Source organism: Erpetoichthys calabaricus, chromosome 14 (genome assembly GCF_900747795.2).
Source record: "Erpetoichthys calabaricus chromosome 14, fErpCal1.3, whole genome shotgun sequence".
Classification (NCBI taxonomy): Eukaryota; Metazoa; Chordata; class Cladistia; order Polypteriformes; family Polypteridae; genus Erpetoichthys; species Erpetoichthys calabaricus.
The window spans coordinates 69,070,417-69,091,501 of record NC_041407.2 but is presented as its reverse complement, the minus strand read 5'-3'; the positions used below and the strand labels follow the sequence as shown (position 1 = coordinate 69,091,501).

At 39.1% G+C, this 21,085-nt stretch overlaps 1 protein-coding gene across 1 annotated transcript in view; it reads right to left on the bottom strand.

Annotated features, from left to right (window-relative positions):
- Positions 1-402: 402 nt before the first annotated feature.
- The window catches only part of LOC114664355 (ephrin type-A receptor 7-like), a 584,483-nt gene continuing 563,800 nt past the window's right edge, over positions 403-21,085 (bottom strand). The window contains exons 11-16 of the mRNA XM_051919080.1: positions 19,272-19,333; positions 18,618-18,821; positions 7,326-7,478; positions 6,306-6,499; positions 4,074-4,238; positions 403-1,893 (exon numbers count right to left, since the gene is read on the bottom strand). Coding sequence (XP_051775040.1) covers positions 1,779-1,893; positions 4,074-4,238; positions 6,306-6,499; positions 7,326-7,478; positions 18,618-18,821; positions 19,272-19,333 — 893 coding nt within the window. The 3' untranslated portion in view covers positions 403-1,778. The remainder of the gene's footprint in view (positions 1,894-4,073; positions 4,239-6,305; positions 6,500-7,325; positions 7,479-18,617; positions 18,822-19,271; positions 19,334-21,085) is intronic.

Here is a 21,085-nt window from a genome sequence, read left to right as displayed (position 1 = left end):
GGGTCCCAGAATTATTTGGTAATTCAACATTACAAACTTTAACTCCTTCTTTGCAGTGCCGCGTATGAAACACTGAGGCACATTTTTTTAAATCTGGAATATCAAAGATTTACTAAAGGTATTCCTCAGAGCAGATATTTTGTTTTGTAAATAGCATTAGCACATCTTTTTCATATTGTACTGTGCCAGAAAGCTTAAGTAGTGTATATTTTAACATTTAGAATAGCATAGATTGCAAAAGCATTAAACAAAATCACTGTATTTTATTTTGTAAGAGACAGATGTGCTAATGATAGATAGATAGATAGATAGATAGATAGATAGATAGATAGATAGATAGATAGATAGATAGATAGATAGATAGATAGATAGATAGATAGATAGATAGATAGATAGATAGATAGATAGATAGATAGATAGATAGATAGATAGTGGTGGCAGTAATCTTTGTTAAAATAACAGCTGATGACAGACCAAATGCTGATGTAGTCAGAACAAACCAAACTGCAAGAAGAAACAAGAAGAAGGAGAATAAGAAGCACAGCATTAGCAGGAATTCCTGTTTGGTCCTGTAGGTGTGCCTTGCGCCCTCGAAAGCTGCCATTCAAGACCCTCAGTTTCTTAAATAGATAATATTTTACAAATATCCGTGTGCAGCTAAACCCAGTGACATTTGAGTCCACAAGTACACTGTGTATGACATCAGAGTGTATGCATTTGTTGTTTGTTGCTACACCTGATTATGACATTAGTATAGGACATACTGTATAAACACAACAACATGGGTTCAGAGGTCTGTTGTCTCTGTAGAGTACATCACATCAGTAAAGTACATGTCGAGTGTGTATCTTTTCGCAGTGTGCTGAGGTGCTGTTGTCATTTCTGTGGGCTGTGATGCCCAGATCATTCCTGGTACCATAACCATGACAATAGTAAGTAACAGTACATAAATGAAGAAGGGAATTTTATACAGTAGTTGAAGAAAATATTGTGATTGTCAATGAAAATATAAGTTGGCCACCTGCAGAAAGAGATGGATTCAAGAGATGTATAATAGAATTTGTGATTATTCTATGCTTAATTGATAATTCTCATTTTATGACAGGTATAATTTGTTCTGATGCAAATTTAGAAATTAAATACCTCAGCAAGTACTAGACAGGATAAAGGCATGTACATCTTATAAAAAAGCAAAAACTTCAAAAATGTAAATAAAACACTACCTTCAGTTAACAATAAAATGATATTAAAAAGGCATGAATTAAATTATTTTACCCCACTGACTTAATTGATGCTTTTTGCCTGCATCTTGCCAAAGTGTCGATTATACATTAAAAAATATGATTACAATCGGTTCAATTTTGTGTAAACCTTCTTGCTTTGCAAATCAATCCAAGCTCTATTGAAAAACCATCCTCTTGAAACTCAACATATAGGAAAAAGAAATACTGACATGTAGGCCATATGGCATTCGGTTAACCATATCGGGACATGATAGGACAGAAGGAATATGATGTCATCTCTGATTTGTATTCGGTCCGTTTACAAAAGGGCCCAACAGCTGCAACTGACAGCGGCTCAAAAGCAACCGTGCTGGTGTTCAGCACTCAAACAGCGTGTGTTAACCAAGTGGCCAATTCACAATATTAATTACCATGATTATTTTTGATAAGTCAATTTAAGCCCAATCTCCAGTTATACGGTTCCAGTTTCCTTATGTAAACATAATGATTCTTTCATGTGGTAGCTCGATTTTCTTTGAAGCCATAATCATGGTGCTACACTTGCACACCACGTCCATGCATCTGAATGACCTGGGCTCTCAACGTTGTGATTGCTGTTAAGATCTGTTTTTGATGGTCAAGTGAGGTAATACCTAAGCTCATCACGTCCCTGAAAAACAAACAAACACATACATAAGCAAAAATAAAATATTCAATAAAAATTACACATATTACTTTACCTCAGCATTCATCTTGGTTTCATGGTGAATGTCCAGAAACAAAATGCTTTGGACAGAATTAGAGGCCTCAGCCCTTAAAATAACATTTCTATAGTATTTTGTCACATTAGGCTCATTTGTACCCTCTTTAAGCATGCAATCCATACTTTTATTGTGTTTCTTTTGGTGTTAAGCGGACTGATTTACTGGGGCGCACTTCATTGTTAATGCGAAAAACTAAAAACAAATTACTGATGTTATAATATTGGAAACTAATCAATGAACAACCCCTTTGGTCACATTTTTTCAAGAGAGTTCCTGGGCACTAATGAGAATACACAGGAGAACTCCCAGTACGAGTCAATTGTACTTGATATAAATTGTGTGAAATCCAGTGAGTATACAAATAACGTTTTGATCTGGATGATTTTATTATACAGGTACAGTGTATATAAGTCTGAAAATGGGAAAATACTGTCATTGTCATCAGACTCTATAAATTGGCAGTACAGCTAAAGAATTAGATTAGAAGGTACAAAGCTGCCGGGATACACCAGAGTTAGTCACTTCCTCTGTCTGTAATGCAGATTACGCAACAATGGAGGTAATCAACCTGCGTATGGTATGTGCTTTGGGATTGGACTTCACTTTGAAAGGCGCTAAATTTGATTTTTATATGATTGACTTTACCTTCTGAGGTGGCTAAGGAAAGGCCTACTGCCTTATCAGATTCTAGTGAATGTTTACCACTGCGCCATTGAGAGCATTCTGATTGAGTGTATCACAGTATGAAATTGTAATTGCATGCTTTTAGACCAGAAGCCTCTGCAGCGGGTGCATGAAAACTGCCCAGTACATCAGAAGTGCCTCATTACCTGCCATTGAGGACCTTGAGAACAAACACTTCCTGCGGAGGGTAAGTAGCCTCATTGGGGATCCCTCACAACCCAGCCATGGTCCGTTTACTGTTGTACCTTCTTGGAGGTGGCAAAGGAGCCTATTTGCCAGAACCAGCTGGCTCAGGAACAGTTTCTGCCCTGCAGCTGCTACCCTAATGGACCCAAAATCCAAAGAGCTACGCCATCTCCAAACTTCCAAACTCAACTAAAGACCATCCATGTACACCCCTGGACTTTGTATATTCATATTCATATAATTTAACTCTAACTAATCATTCTGTATACACTCTTGCCTTACTCTTATCTGTACATCCCCCTCACTGTTATATTTATTTATATTTATCTGAATACTTGCAATTAACAACTATTTGCACTTATGGTTAGATGCAAAAGTACATTTTATCATCATGGTACTTGAACTGTGTTCAATGACAATAAAGATGAATCTAATCTAATCTAATCTAAACCTTTGGGAAACCTAGGAAAACTTTAGGCAGTATGTGTCAGATAATAACATTTTGTGTATGCAGCTAACAATGTGATAGATAGATAGATAGATAGATAGATAGATAGATAGATAGATAGATAGATAGATAGATAGATAGATAGATAGATAGATAGATAGATAGATAGATAGATAGATAGATAGATAGATAGATAGATAGATAGAATAGTAATACTGTATAAGATGACATCTCCCTCAAAATCACAAATAAAATCCATGTACTCTTCAACTTTATGTCTTGTAGCCACGCTTATTATAACTGTTCGTTTGCACCAGTAATTACTAGGGAATCAAAAACGGTTGTTTATAACCATCCAGGAAAACCACCTGCTAAAATGTATTTATTTCCTAACCCTGTTTTCTTCTAGTGAGTGTCAGCAAGGCAATAACTGGCAAAGGGCAAGACATGTAGACAAACACTGTTGACAGTCTAAACTTCCGAAAGCCCAGAGGAAAACCAAAATCTGAGCCCAACACAGAATGCATTCCAACTGAGAATTAATTTGAGGCCCATGTGGTGTTAAGATCCTCTGTTATAGGTTCCAAATAAGTGATCTGAGAGCTGCTGATAGTTTCACATTGCTCAATCTTTTATTGATGACATGTTATAAATGGATGGATGGATGTTATAAATGAATGTTTTTTTATTCATCTAATAGATTACTGTACATGTATTACATTAAATGAGCCTGATGTTATTCATTGTAATTTTCTTGCATTTACTCACTGGACTGTCATTCGTGCCACAGACTCCAGGTAGCAGTATCCGGCTGCCGTGAAATTGTCTTTGTATCTGCCCATCTCGATTGCTTCCAGCCATTCTCCCACCGAGTTGAATGAAGGGAACGACGTGAAGGTCCTCTCAATAAGTGGAATGGATGTACTTTGTGGTCTGGAAAAGCAGAGCAAACTTGTACGGTTTAATGCCTTTGATGACTTTATAAAGCACTCTGTGATTGTGCTCAGTGGGAAGGTTGCTATTTAAAATAAAGGTTAATTGAATGATGAATGGTTTTGGTGTTTTAGCCTAATGACTGCAGTGCTTTATTAAAATACAGTACCCCGTTTATAATAGCAAAAACAGAAAAGCATCTTTCAGCAAAACTGAATAGAAAAAAATGTCCAAAAACCCATTTGGAAATGTATTTCAGTAACAATTATATTTTACTTATTTAAAACTGCACCATTTTCATTTAATTTCCTCACTATTAAAAATTCACATGATGAGCAGGTAGCTTGCAGAACAGGTCAATCAATCATAAATGGCAATGAAGCATAATTGGAAGAGATTCAAAAATAGTCTACATTTAATTAATACATATAAGAAAGCTTGCAACATTTGAATTTTGTCACGGTATTGCTGCTTTTTTTATTATCATGATTAAACATAAATTGGCATCAGCTAATGTCTTAAGTGTCTGAACCAACAAAAAGCAAATCAGCAGTCATTCTAATGAAAAAATAAAAATTTGACTACTTTTCCATTAAAATGATTTTTTAGAATCACCTCAGCATATTTTTAACAAAGATTAAGCAGAGCTGTCAGTAGCTCAAAGATGCTCAGTGATGACTATTTGTTCCTCAGTGGCTGAAACTCTGTACTTCATAGTTTGAGTTTGCAGGTTCAGATCTTGCCAAATTTAAGTGAGTCACTTCACCTGCCTGCTCTGAAGAAAGCTTCTCGCTAAATCTAATACAATATATATAATAAAAATCATGTTGAATATGTTTTGTGATTTATTATTTTTTCAACAGTTGGCATGGTGGCACAGTGGTTAGTACTGATTCCTAATAGCTCCAGAGTCATCAGCTCAGATCTCAGTTGAATGAAGTATACACAATGTGCCCATATCTATATGGGACTTTTCATCCATGTGTTACGGTTTTCCTCCCTCGTTCCCAATTGAGCTACTTGGTGCTTCTATTTTTGCCCCATGTTGGTATGTGTGTAGTAAGGCCCTGAAATTTACTGGCACCCTGTCCATGGCTCTTTCCTGGCTAACACCAAACGCTACTGGGGTAGACTGCAGTCCTTTGTGATCCTGAATTGGATTAGAGAATGTTACGTTACCAGTCATCGTGGATTGTCGTGTGTAAGAATGATTCTGTTCTGGGTTGACTACTACTTTGTGTTTGGTGCTAAGTGCCTGTGGCTCTGAACTTGAAATGCTTAACAGAAAATGAATGCATGAATGGATGTGCTATTATTTCATAACTTTACAAATACTTACAAGACAAGTTAAAGGTAAAGTTACAAATATTTGCATATTTATCCAAAACACATTTCCATTAATCTATCCATGCATTATCCCTAAGCTACTCAGTCAGTTAGAGGAGTGTGGGAAATTAAAGCCAGCCTTGGCAGTATTGAACATGAGGCAGGAATCAACACAGATGTACAAGTCCATTGCATAGTGCACTCACATTTAGAATTAGCAAACAACATGCCATACAGTGCATGTCTTTGGGGATGTTGGTGGAAAAACTGTACACCAACATGAGAGAGGGGCAAATCAGTATGCTATTGCTGTTCTGTATTTCTTTTTAAATCAACATAACAATATCAGACTCAATGAGTCGAGTTCAGGATCAAAGGGACCCAAACATATCACAGTAGTCCTGTGCACAAAGAAGAAAAGAGCTCTGTACAGGTGCCACTCCATCACAGGGCCCACTCATACGCACACCTATAATGCCATTTACACAGGGTACAATTTAGGAATGCCAGTGGGCCTTTGGATATGTGACAGAGAAAACAAAGTACCTGAAGCAGGACCAATACAGACATGAAAAATGTGCAAATGCCATACAGACCAAAACTGACCATGGGATTCAAAGCCGGGAGCTTGGGTCTGTGAGGCTGGTATGGCGGTACTATCCATTATACCACTCTAGGATGCTTTTAGCAAAACAATAGTCAGTCTTCCTTGATTATTTATTAAATATATGAGTGTTATACCTGGTTCGGGTAATAGTAGATGTCTTTATGCTTTCTGGATTCCGCACCATTTTATTCAAAATACTGTGGATCTGTGCAAATTTAGGTCTTTCATCTCGATCCTTCTGCCAGCAATCCAGCATTAATTGGTGAAGTGGCAGCGGACAGTTCATAGGAGCTGGTAGCCGAAACCCATCTTCAATAGCTTTAAATACCTGTAGCAAATGGAGCAGACAACTGAAGCATATTACTTAATGACCAAAGGTTCTTCCAGAAACAACAGTTGAGTTGAGTTCAGGAATTTGTAGTTAGTAGCAACTGCTTCAGTTGGTTTGCTTAGTGACAGATAAGCAGATGGATTTCTTTTGCAGAATATCATCAACATATGCTTGACTCACATTTTTATTGGAAATGAATACAAATAATAAAGTGTTTTACATTTCCTAAAATATATTCTAGACAACCGAATTTAACTAGGCTTTTATTTGTAATATAACATAATTATGACTTAAAAGTGAAAAAAACATTGACAAAATCAAACAGTTAAAGAAAAGCACTAAAGTGTAGATTTACAGATAAATATTATCTACTAATACAAAGGGTTTAAGCAAGTATGAAAATACAATACAGTGCAATTCTAAAGATTTTCTGTTATAAATCTAATTAAATAAATTGTTCTGTATATTTCCTATATTTTTTCATGAAAGAATAATGAACAAGTCTGCCATTTCACTGATGAAAATATATAGAAAATACAATTGGTACAGCTTTAATTTTAATCTGATTTGCTTCACACAGTGCAGACATGCATTAAATAATAATTCTATTAAAACAAAAAAACTAACACAGTGAAGTCCCTTCATTTTAAGAAGGAAGACTACATAAAGATAAAATAATGACAACGAGAAACTGCAGGGAGGTGTCCTCAAAAGCTTTACCACAAAGGCTTAAACAACTCGCATACTGCGGAACAAACAATACCATCGTTTTATAAATCCTTTATTATACTCCATTAAGTCACGGTTTCTCTCGAACACTTACATCTTGATTTGACATATCCCAGTAGGGCCTTTCTCCATATGACATGACTTCCCACATAACGATGCCGAAACTCCAAACATCAGAGGCAGATGTGAATCTGTGGTACTGAATGGCCTCGGGGGCTGTCCAAAGCACGGTGCTCTTTCCTCTCTGCTGTTAGAGGAAAATGAAAAAAATGATGAACGTCTCACTCATGTTGTCCATGTCCCTTTCTCCATTTCAGCATCCAGCTTAACAGTAGATTAACTGCTTTTTGTCCCATATAAGGCATAAAAAGTGCCAGAAACATAGTTAAAAAGCGACTACAATTGTTACTTTTTAACAGGAAATGGGTGCTATACAACAGTTCAAAACTTGATTTCAAATGTAATTTAAAAAAGTCTAAGAATACCTTACTTTATCCCACATTTTAAATTAAACTTAAAAAAAAGTTCTGTATGCTGTAAACATAACAAAAGATAGAGTGGATAAAGATAAAAACATTTTCTATTAAGGTCTACTACAATGAAAAACATTTGCATTAAAGCACCCTCTTAAAAAAACACTATAATAATAACTAATACAAGAAAATAAATTCTTGATGCTGTTTAATCCAATTTTGGGTTGCGAGAGCCAGAGGCCTCACACTAAAGCAGGGTCAAGTTTGAGTGGCCAAAGCATCTAATCTACACATTTTTGTAGGAAAAGCAAAGTACCAAGAAGAAGACCCACCCATAAGGGAGAATACAGACATACAACATATAAATTCCATAATAGGCCCAGCTCCACAGCGAGGGATAAAAAGAAAGTATTGCCCCCTCAATTGAAACCTCAGTTTAGGTTGAAAGGATTTGCGAACACTTTCCCTCTACTTAACTTGCACCTTAGGAACAGTTGCACTTTATCAAAGGTCAGATAACCACGCTTGACTGCTAGCTCACACCAAAATGAGATGTTGACACTGTGTAAGTGATAATCCATCCGTTTAACATTGAAACACTACAACTGGGAAGAAAGACAGCCATCTTCATAGTATTTGAGAAATATTTTGTGATAATTTTACACTATTTCTGTATCATTTATGGGGTGTGTTTTTGCCAGTTTTATCTAGTCAGCTGTGCTTATTAATTACAATAGTTGTGTAATTTCCATGTATGATATGTTTATCTTTTTTTTTTTAATCCAGGAGAGGTTATAAATTGAATAATGAAATATCAGATAATATAAAAAATCTGACTTTATTAAGTCTGAAAGTGCTGTTATGTTTCACTTGGGTAGCTACAACAGTTCAGTTTTAATTGAAATGTTGCCTCTCTCCCTTAGAATTTCAGATGCCCCCCAAAGATTTGTTTCAGGCGAAAGGACAACAATCAGGCATGGAACCGAACATTAAGAGACTGGATGTATGAGGTAGCAGTGCTACACAACAACAACACTAATAATAACAACACATTGGGCCCTGTGTGACTGTGGGCATGAGCATGAGTGTGTGTGAGTGAACCCTGTGATGGACTGGCAGCTTGGCCATGGCTGTTCACTGGTTGTGTAGACCCCTGTGGCCCGGAATTGGATTAAATGGGTTTGAAAATGTTATAGCTATAATAACAGCTATAATAAAAAAAAATATGTTATTATAAAAGTTATACCCCAAGGTGTTATCCTTGTGAATTTTCATATTCTTTTTGTATAAAAGTTGTTCTCCATGCACTCCACTTTTCCTGCCACATGACTAACACATGCAGGATGTGTAACAAATCCCAAAGTTGTGTAAGTAAACTTCACTGAGGAATCTGAAATGGCTCACTATTAGTGAGTCTGTTTTGTGGCAGACTGGTGTTCCCTCAAAAGATTTTCCCTGTTTTGTGCCCAATGTAGTAGAAACAGGCTATGGCCTTCTACAACCATGCACTGGAATAAGTAGGTTCAGAAAATGAGTGGATGTTTAATGGTTGTTTAATAATATTCACTAATCCATCCATTTTCTAAACATGGCGCTCCATTACAGAGTGTGGTGGCAGCATTGCAAAGTACACTCATGAATGCAGATGCACATGTCTGTCTGAGGTTTGCCTTCTGGGCTCATTGGAGGTACGCACTAACACTCCACGACACGATGGGATGCTGTCACTGACAGTATCAACTCCTTTTTCACCCACAGCCCTGAGAAACTGCCCACTGAAGGCAACTGACTCCGCCCCTTCTTATCCTTCCACTATAAAGCCAAGGTGCTCCCGGCATGAGATGTCTCATTTGGGAGAGGGCAGACCAAAGAACAGAACTCCCACCTGAAAACTAACCCATCTAAGAGAACGCTTAATCCTGTTGTTTATTTCTTATTCTGCACGGCTTTTTTGTTTGTCATTATCTTACTCACAATCAAGTACCTGTTTATTTTGGACATTGTAAATATTAAAGGGGGCGACCCTATTGGTGCCAAACGTTTTCTTTGTGACCAGTGTGTTCTCTTGATTGACGACAGCATTTACATTGGGTGATCAGAGAAAACTGGTACATATAAAACAAGGACATTACATGGATATCAATCGGACAAAGAATTTCAAGCAGGTTCCAGAAACTGTGAATTAGCAGGATTAAGCTTTCTGCTCCCCTTGAAGCATTACCAAGGAATGGAGGGGAGAGGAGGATCTTCAACTCGAAAAGTCAGTCTCATGAAGTTTTAGTTTTCTGTTTATACTCAGTTCTGAGTAACTATTTAACAATAATTTAGTAAAAAAGCATTCATTTTACAGGTTTTGAGTATACAACTGGATAACTGCCATGGATTAAGTGACATGAGAAATGAGAGATTATTTTTTCATTTTTCACATCTTTTGCAATTGTACAACATTGGTCACTATTGGCTTCTACTATATCATAAACGTTTTTCTCAATATTCTGCATGAAAACATGAGACGAAGAAGAACACTTTTTTGGCCATCATTGTTAACTACATGGTGTAAATAGCATATAAAAAATATTTCTTTAAATTTACTGTTGCTTATCCCACTTTCTTATTATTTTAAGAGAGAAGATACATCATGATTTAACTTTCTGTACAATACTCATTTATAAAGCTAGGTAGTAGTAACCACATTGTTTGCATGTAAATTAGATTGAATAGCAGGGGTGGGTCTCTTCAGTGGCGTTTTGTTTGAGTCAAACATGTATATCGGAATGAAGAGGTTGGGAGCAGGGTTGCGTTCTCAAAGATCAGGATCTGGATGCCTGAGATCATGGTGGGGGGGTTGTTCTCGTAGATCAGGATATGAAGCTCCCCCTGAACACCCCACCAACAATGCTGTTAGGAAAAAGTACAATGCTAGAAATCAAGCCTAGGCCATTAACAGATGTGTCAGACCTACTTAATTTAACTCAGCATCTTATGAGACAGGCTTATCTCAGTAGCACTGTACTCAAGGCAGGGAGCGGCCCTCAAAAGGTAGCTAGTGCATCACAGGGCCCACTCACACATGAACCCAGGATCAGTTTAGAATTACCAATTAAATGTTTCGGAAAATTGTGCTACAGTAGTTCTTCTGTTGGATCAGACCAGAAGGGTTAGCCTTTGCTCTGCATACAAAATCATTGAGCCTTGGACTCCCATGACCCTGTCACTGATTCACCAGTTGTCCTACCATGGACCACTTTTGGTAGGTACTAACTACTGCATACCCAGAACACCCCACAAGACCTGCCATTTTGAAGATGCCCTGACCCAGTCATCTAGACATCACAATTAGGCCCTTGTCAGATCCTTACACTTGCTCATTTTTCATGCTTCAAGCACATCATCTATGAGACCCGACTATTCAGTTGCAGCCTAATATATCCCACACCTTGACAGGGGTCATTGTAACGAGGTAATCAATGTTATTCACATCTTCTGTCAGTGGTTTTAGTGTTGTGGCTGATTGGTGTATTACCATAGCTGTTCTTGCAATTAGAATTGTTGGATTGCATCCTATTTCCAGCTTTGTGCTGAGATAGCTGCGTGTGCAAGGCTGCACAACATTGTTAATAAAGCAGACATGCACATGCTCTAAGAAAAGCAGGAGAAGATGAATGGTGGAAATGTGCAATTTCTAGATTTTAGAGAAGTGGGTGTACAGTATACTTGGCTAGCAGGAGTGCTAGGCAGGCCATCAACTCTACCATTCTTATATTACTTTTTTGTTTTGTTCCCTAGTTTCTCATTTAAATATTTTGTTTGCATTTAATCATATTTGAGTTATTCCCAATGTATTTAAGAAATACACACCATGAACCATTCAAAGAAGTGTTGGAATTTTTAATATGTAATGGAATTCATTTACTTCATTTATGGAGTGTGGAAAAATGATAGATTATATAAATTATATTATTTTATATTATATTATATTATATTATATTATATTATATTATATTATATTATATTATATTATCTGCGGTGGGTTGGCACCCTGCCTGGGACTGGTTCCTGCCTTGTGCCCTGTGTTGGCTGGGATTGGCTCCAGCAGACCCCCGTGACCCTGTGTTCGGATTCAGTGGGTTGGAAAATGGATGGATGGATGGATGGATATTATATTATATTATATTATATACATTAAAATTTATACAAAAGCAATTTGCAAACTGCCACCAGGGTGCACGGGTGGTGTTTATGTGAGAGTAAAGTTGTGGTATGCAGTCTTATCGTATTCACTGTCTAATCCCACTTTTGATGTTCTTACTTTTGAAAAGGCTTCTACGTACCTTAGTAATCAACAACACTCTATTTGGTTTTCTTTTAGGATGGATAGTGGGAGCCGAGCAGACAGCCAAAAATAAAAATGTCCTATTAGTTCAGTCTGATAACAGACTGCTTCTGGAGGCCATTGTAATCTAGATATTGTGCATTTGTGGATGGCCACTACCAGTTGCCACAGTGCAAATCTGAAAACTAAGATGGCTTGTGGTGTAAATCAACAACAATACATTCATCATTTATTTTACATTTGTCTTAGAAACATTTCATCTGATTTTCTGCTTATTTATATGCTTATATTGTTTGTTTATAAAAAGATGATATTAGTTTTACTTTGTATTATATTTTATAACTTTATTCATCCCTTTAAAGGACCAAAATCATCACAATATAATATTTTTCAATTGACTTATGGTGCTTTGTTGCAGGGAACTTCAGGGTTGGTGTTAACAAAGTAGGTCTTATTACTCACTTGTATTTTACATATTGTCACACATATACGATTAGGAAAATGAAGAGCCTAAAGGTGAGTAAAACATCGCGAGATAAAGGGATGTCACGTGGTACTTACCTGAACTCTCTTTTGCCAACAGGAAACAAGAAGAGAATTAATCCCGCAACTTCCGGGTTTTCAAAATGGCTGTGATGACGTCACTTCCAGCCAGTTTTGATGACGTCACTTCCAGCACCCACAAACTACCTCACTTCCGGCTCCTCAAAATAACATCACTTCCGGTTCCTGTTGCCACATCACCATTTTGCCAACCATTTCCTGTCACCTGTTTTTGTTCTATAAAACCACCATTTTGTTTCAGTAAGATTGTTCATTGTACTTTCAGGACTTTGAATCACTGCATTTTTCAATATTTTCTGCACGACAATATACGGGGACGGTCCCCAAATCTTTATTTTGTATTTGTGACTTTCTTTGGTCGATCACAATTGGCGTAGCCGGCAGGATTAATTGTTCAAGATGTCAGAAGAACAAGACCTGAATACCGTTCTCTCCACGATCATGGGAGATTTACAGACCCTGAAAATTCAGATGGGGGAGACCAGGACTCAGTTGGCGGAATCGGAGGCTCGTTCGGCAGCTAGGATACGGACGGAGGTCGCTCAGTCACCACCCATTGCTTTGACTACTCTTACTGAATCTGATGACATCGAAACGTATTTTTTGATCTTCGAGCGTACTGCTAAGCGGAACGCATGGCCGAGGTCGGAGTGGGCGTACCAACTGGCTCCCTACCTGAAAGGAACGGCGCAGAGGGCCTATTATGATTTAACTGAGGAGCAGGCTGCTGATTATGACGCTCTCAAAATAGAGGTCTTTAAACGCTACGGCGTATCTCCGGAGCAGCAAGTAAGAGAGTGGAGGGAGTGGCGATTTGACCCTGAGAGGCCACTGAGAACGCAGGGCTTTGAAGCCTGGGGAAAGGTCTGTCGTTGGCTACGGCCCGACGTCAATGACTCTCATAAGATGGCCGAAATTCTAGCGTGTGAGACCTTTGTTCATGCCCTCCCCAAACACATAGCCCAGCAAGTCCGGAAACACACTTACGAGGACATGGACTCTCTTATAAAAATCGCGGAGCGTCATTGGGCGGCTTGCAAATCGGGATGATCAGAACGGTTCTCTCGCCGAACCCAACAGGCACGTGGGGCAGCTCCTGAGCCCCCCCGACAAGCTCCCGAACCTGCCGTCCGTAGAAGAGACAGACCAGCCAATCTTCCCCGCTGTTTCAAGTGTGGCGAGGTTGGACATCTGTCTCCTAGCTGCTCCTCTGAACCGATGGATTGTTCGTTGGTAAGGGGGGAAAGGTACTGTGCGACCGTGAGTAACCCTTTGTCTCTCCCCTATACAGGTGCAGTTATTATAAATGGCAGAAAGGTAAGGGCAATGTTTGATTCCGGGAGTAACATTTCTATTGTTGCTACCCGTTTCATTTTACCGCAACAGTGGACTAAAATAAAAACCAGTCTAAAATGTATTCACGGAGATATCCGGTATTATAAAACAGCCAGATGTATTGTGACAGTAAATGGAAATCTAACAAGTATGGCCATGGCTGTGTTACCAGATCCTCCGTTTCCAGTTATACTTGGTAGGGACTGGAATGAAATTATTATCGGTAAAAACGTAACTGTACCAAAGAAATATTTAGGCTTAATGATGGAACAAACTGATCCGACTGCCTCCACGTCATGTCCCTCAGTAGCACGGGCAGATAGTAGCACCCAGTGCGAAGAAATCGATGTCCCATCGTCCTCTACGGGAGCTACTACAGTTAACGTGGAGGACGTGGAGGCAGTAGCCCCTCCCATGGAGGTCGCGCAAGACCCAATACAAGTGTTAATGTCCCAATTCCTTCTAACACCCTCATCCTTTAATAGAGAACAGTGGAATGATGATTCCTTAAAGTTTGCTAGGAATGCTATAGTGTCCACCGAGGGTTATACAACTCTGAATCCCATGCCAGCCACGCCGTTCTTTGTTATTAAAAATGATTTGTTATACCGAGTGGCAGAACACGGGGGTGAAGTGCGAGCAACATTGTTAATCCCACGCACTTTTCGGCGAAAAGTGTGTGAATTAGCACATGCTCACCTTCTGGGAGCCCATTTGGGCTTCGATAAAACTTTAGAGAGGATAAAGCTCCGATTTTATTGGCCGGGAATTAATGAGGAGGTCAGGCGATTTTGCGCTTCCTGTCCGGAGTGTCAACTTCGCCAGATTCCCAGACGGACTCAAGCTCCTCTCGTTCCCCTTCCCCTTATTGATATCCCATTTGAAAGAGTCGGAATAGACCTCGTAGGACCGTTAGAACCCTCGTTAAAAGGATTTAAATATATTTTAGTATTAGTTGATTATGCCACTCGCTTTCAAGAAGCTGTTCCTTTGCGCTCAGGTAATACAAAAACCATCGCACGGGAGTTGGTAGGGATATTCGCTCGTGTTGGGATCCCCAAAGAGGTTTTAACAGACCAAGGGACTCCTTTCACTTCGGAGACGTTCAGGGAAATTGCTAAATTACTCCGTATAAAACATCTGAAAACGTCAGTCTATCATCCCCAAACTGACGGGTTGGTGGAACGTTTTAATCAAACATTAAAACAGATGTTACGTAAGGTAGTTAGCGAGGATGGAAGAAACTGGGATCAGTTGCTTCCCCTCATTTTGTTTGCATACCGGGAAGTCCCACAGACCTCTACAGGTTTCTCTCCTTTTGAGTTATTGTATGGAAGACAACCCTGAGGGCTTTTGGATATGTTAAAAGAAGGATGGGAAGAGGAGGTCCTCCCTACTTCAAATATTTTCGAATATATCGCGCAATTATGCGATAGACTTGAGAAAATTAGACCTATTCTAAAAGACAATTTAGAAAAAGCACAAGCAGCGCAGTCTCATTATTATAATAGAAACACCACCATTCGGGAGTTTGTCCCGGGTGATCGTGTAATGGTGCTCGTCCCAACCTCCCATTCAAAATTGTTGGCACACTGGCAAGGTCCTTATGAAATAAAGGAACGAAAAGGACTCGTCGACTATTTGGTTAAACAACCTAATCGTCGACCGAGTGAAAGAGTGTATCATATAAATCTACTGAAACCGTGGAAGGACAGGGACATTGATCCCTCCTCCGGACAACCTAGTTCTCTTTTCATGTCATGTGCACATCTGAATTTCGGTCCTGATTTGACATCTGAACAACGACTAAATCTCGAACGGGCTATCTTGTCTGTCCCTAAAGTTGAGGACGAGACACCCGGACGTACTGCATTGATTGTTCATGACATCATTACGGACCCGGGAGTGATTGTCAGAGAGAGACCTTATAGGCTCCCGGAGGCAAAGAAAGCGGAAGTAGAGCTGGAAATTAGACGAATGCTGGAACTAGGGGTTATTGAAGAAAGTTATAGCCCTTGGTCTAGTCCAATTGTCCTTGTCTCTAAACCTGATGGCTCGTGGAGGTTTTGCAACGACTTCTGATGACTAAATCAGGTCTCTAAATTCGATGTGTATCCCATGCCGCGAGTGGATGATTTACTTGATCGGTTAGGGAACACTCGATTCCTAACTACTCTTGACATGACTAAAGGGTATTGGCAAGTTCCCTTAACGGACTCCGCTAAAGAAAAAAACGCTTTTAGTACGCCCAGTGGACATTGGCAATATAAGGTGCTTCCTTTTGGTTTGCACGGGGCACCAGCTACTTTTCAACGTCTGGTGGATACACTGCTTCGGCCCCACAATTCCTATAGTGCCGCCTACTTGGATGACGTTGTCATTTATTCCGGCACATGGAAGGATCATGTATTGCAGGTTAAAGCAGTCCTCTTCACACTAGCATGAGCCGGGCTTCGTATTAACCCGAAGAAATGTTTCTTCGGATTGAAGGAAGCCAAATATTTAGGCTACGTGGTGGGTGGGGGTACTGTTAAACCACAATGTAATAAACTTGATGCCATCTTGAATTGGCCCCGTCTAATGAATAAGAGGCAGGTTCAAGCATTTTTAGGGCTGGCGGGTTACTATCGCTGTTTTGTACTGCACTTCTCTGAAATTGCTGCGCCCTTATCGAATTTAACGAAGAAACGAGCGCCTTTAAAAGTGGTATGGGATGATGCGGTGGACAAAGCATTCAGTGACCTGAAATTGGCCCTTACGTCAGCACCGGTGTTGAAATCTCCTGATTTTTCTATTCCTTTTATTCTCCAGACCGATGCATCGGCCACAGGATTGGGTGCCGTGCTGAGCCAATGTGTCGACGGTGCTGAACACCCCGTTATGTACCTCAGCCGGAAATTGTTGGAACGAGAGACCAAGTATGCTGCGGTGGAGCGAGAAGCCTTGGCGATCAAGTGGGCTATCACGTCTCTACGATACTACCTACTGGGACGCGAGTTTACTCTGGTGACGGATCATGCCGCTTTGCAGTGGATGTCTCTTCATCGTGAGTCTAACCCGCGCATCACTAGGTGGTTTTTGGATTTACAACCTTATCGTTTTAGTGTCATTTATCATAGGGGTTCCTTGCAAGCCAACGCAGATGCCCGAAGGGTCTGGGCTGAGGGGGGGGGGGGTCATGTCACACATGTACGATTAGGAGGCAGTCAAAGAGCCTAAAGTTGAGTAAAACATCGCGAGATAAAGGGATGTCACGTGGTACTTACCTGAACTCTCTTTTGCCAACAGGAAACAAGAAGAGAATTAATCCTGCAACTTCCGGGTTTTCAAAATGGCCGCGATGATGTCACTTCCGGCCAATATTGATGATGTCACTTCCGGCACCCACAAACCACCTCACTTCCGGCTCCTCAAAATAACGCCACTTCTGGTTCCTGTTGCCACATCACCATTTTGCCAACCATTTCCTGTCACCTGTTTTTGTTCTATAAAACCACCATTTTGTTTCAGTAAGATTGTTCATTGTACTTTCAGGACTTTGAGTCACTGCATTTTTCAATATTGTCTGCATGACAATATACGGGGACGGCCCCCAAATCTTTATTTTGTATTTGTGACTTTCTTTGGTCGATCACAATATGTACATCATAAAGTTCTTCATTACCTTCTCAAAGTCATTGAGTTCAGGAAACTCACCCAGTGTACGATGGATACAGAGCCACAAATTTAACCAAGTTATCTGGCTCAATGAGAACAATTAAGGTTTCAGAATTAAAAGGCAAAGAATTTAAGTTGTTTCCAAGATTTCAACCATCTCTAGATAATGTGGTCACTTTGCCACTGACAGCACCACAGAGCACAGTAAAAGGACACCTTTATCATGCAACAAATATGCTATTAAATAAACACAATTGGATGTCAAGCATATAATGCACCAGCATGGCTCATAGTGCAAGATCCAGGAAGAACAAGACACTGGTCTCTTTCTACAAAATGATCTCTGAATGTGTCCATTATGTGTCTTAAAACAACACAACACGAGTGCACACAGATTGCTAGCTGGCACCCACAAAAGTCTCTCTGAAGTGTATTTCTTCCAACAACCCTGGCCCTAACCCGAAAAACACACTCTGGAAGAGAAACAGGAATATAAGCACAGAAAGTGACAAGCTCAATAAAGAGATGTGGAGTGAAGAGTGACTCTTAAACATATCGGACTCCGATGCCGTCCCCAATTGCTGAGGGATTTTGTTTAGGTCCCATAAAACCCTTTCATTTTGTTATCACATTTTCTTTTGCCATTGATTTTCAGAATGTTAAAATAGCAGGCTGTTATTTTAATGGATTTAGAGAAAGTGCTAAACAATTCACTCATTCATTCATTCATTATCCAAATGCCTCTATTCAAATTAGGGACACTAGGGAGCTGGAGCCATTTTTTGGCAGCATAGGTGCAAGGCAATTTTTCACTCTGAATGGGAAGCCAATCTGTCTCTAGACACTCATACTGTAGATTGAGGCAATTTGGTTTTGCAAATTAGCCTAACAGCTTCTTTGTCTCTAAAGTTTGAGTAAACCCACGCATCAAAAATAAAAAGAGAGAGAGGTAAAAAAACCAAAAGTGCAATAACACACACGCAGATGCTTCATCGGAAGATAATGTGAAAAAAATAATGCTTACCATAGTGGTGTAGACAGCTTCAATTTTCTCCTCTTGTGATGGCCTGAATCCGGATACTTTGCATGCCAGGTTACTATTGACTAATATTTTGTGTGCAGCAAGGCTTTTGTGAATATATCCCATTTCGGTGAGGTACTTCATGCCAGAAGCTATTCCACACAGCATGCCAAGAAGTTGTATTGCTGTGAACTGGCCTTCATGCTTCTGCAACACAAAGTGGTGCCATCAGAAGTTAGAAAGACTTTTTGTCTGAGCCCAGTGCAATCCATTGAGCTGTAGCAAGCATTACTGATACTTATTATTTAAATTTTATGTTTTACTTTATATTGATTTGATGCCCTTATGCATCTGTATACAAAATTCACTGTATCTCTTCATTAGACCACAATAAAAAAGCACTTTAGAGTTCTTTGCTTTTATATGAATTCATTAGTTATGATACTACTAGAGTAATATTTTCTGTTTAGGTTGTATGAATAACAGCTTTGGGGAAACCACTAACCATAAGATAATATTAGTGTGTTAATTTATGTAAACTTCTAAATAAAAAATATAAATGTGTCATCACTGTAATCCCATCTTTTGTAATATTTAAGTGCAGGTAACATTTCTCAATGAAGAAATAGTAGACTAATGCTTTTCATAATAACTTACCCTCAGGAAGGAATCCAAAACACCATTTGACATGAATTCGATCACAGTCATCATTGTATTTCCTGTAAAAAAAAGTATATATACTTTTCTGACACCTTTATCCAAGATGGCATACAAGGTTAGAATACAAACAACTGTTTACTGATACTTTTTATAACTGGAGCAAAGACAAGTTAAGTGAGTTGAGAGCCCTGATAAGGTTAGCAGTGACAGACACCTCCAGGCCTAAGTTCCTTTCTTGTCATAATCTAGTGGTTCAATTTTATGCTCTGCAGGAGAATTTGAGAGCACAAGCCACAGCTTCATGCACTAGAAGGTATAACAGGTTTCTCAACTTAAGAAAAGTCTGTCAGGAGTAAAATGCACATAGGAATGGACCATTACAGAGACAAGACCCATTGTAATTCAAAACAAAAACCCATACTGGTGACTGAGGAGCCCCATTAATTGTCTGTCATGTTCAGGCTTTTGATTTTACACTTTTTCCAGATTTTCCTTAAGCTTTAAAATGATCTGATTATACTTTCTGAGACAAGGTATCCAGCAGTAATATTTATTTTGTGTTCTTATATGTTTTTCATATTGGTAAAAATGGTTCACATCCTCCCACATTGCTAATTTATTTTTCTTATGGGCGCTGCCATTTTTAGGATAGTTCTGTTTATGGTGGCTATTCTTTTGCTAGGTTAGACAATCAAGAGATTGCAATGGGTGAAGTCAACACTGCGTCAGGCATTCCATGGTCATCCAAAATTGATTACACAGCTACACAGCCAAAGCTTTTACATTACATTCTTCCCATTTACAATCCCTGCCTAAATTCTAACCATTCTTTGCTATCTTCTGGTTTCATTCACTTTTTTAAAACTGCTGTCAATTGTGCGAGCTGTACATTGTTAATATTTGTGAAAAATTGCCACAGGGTATTATGTGGACTTTTTTTGAAGGGCACCCTTCAAGTAAGTACTCAATGGGCAACAAAGTGATGAAAGGGTCATAGGGATCTTGCAGAATACCAAAAAATGAATAACAAGCTGTTAGGTAGCAGACTAGAGTTACTCTGAACAGTGAGGCTTTGATGAATATTACTGAGGCAAGACATTATAGGAAATAGCAAAGTTGTCTAGCATAAAGCTCCGGGGCCTCATGTATAAACAGTGCGTACTCACAAAAATGTTGCGTATGGCCGTTTCCACACTCACTTCGAGATGTATAAAAACTAAGCTTGGTGTAAAGCCATGCACATGCTCCTTTGCAACTGTCCACTCTCAGGTTTTTAGCCACAGGAGCTTTTCAACATGAACTTGCTGAATGATTGGGTATTTCTCACTCATCACTGAGCAATATCTGCTTTTCCAAATGTAATCAGAGCGGTCAACTGCACACACATTACTATTGCAACTGTGCCAGACAAGTTACATCAGCCAGGGATGAATCATCGAAAGAATGAGCTGGCATTACATCATATATAGCAGGAGTGATTAAAGTAATAAAGTGATGAAACTGATCAAGCATTTCATAATAATAACAGATATTTTTAAACAAACATACTGTTAAACTTGGCCGACATGATAGCCCAGTGGTTAATGCTGCTACCTCACAGCTCTAGCCTTATCTATGTGTAGTGTGCATCTGTTCCTGTTATACCCCAGTGTCCCTATCATAGGCTTTAACAGGAACTTGGGACATGAAGTATTGGGATTGAGAGTCAGTGGAACAAGAAGGGAGGCAGACACAACTGATGTAACAAATAAAAAAGTGGTTTTATTGAAATTTTTACAAAAATTATAAAAAAAGGCACACAAAAACTGCAA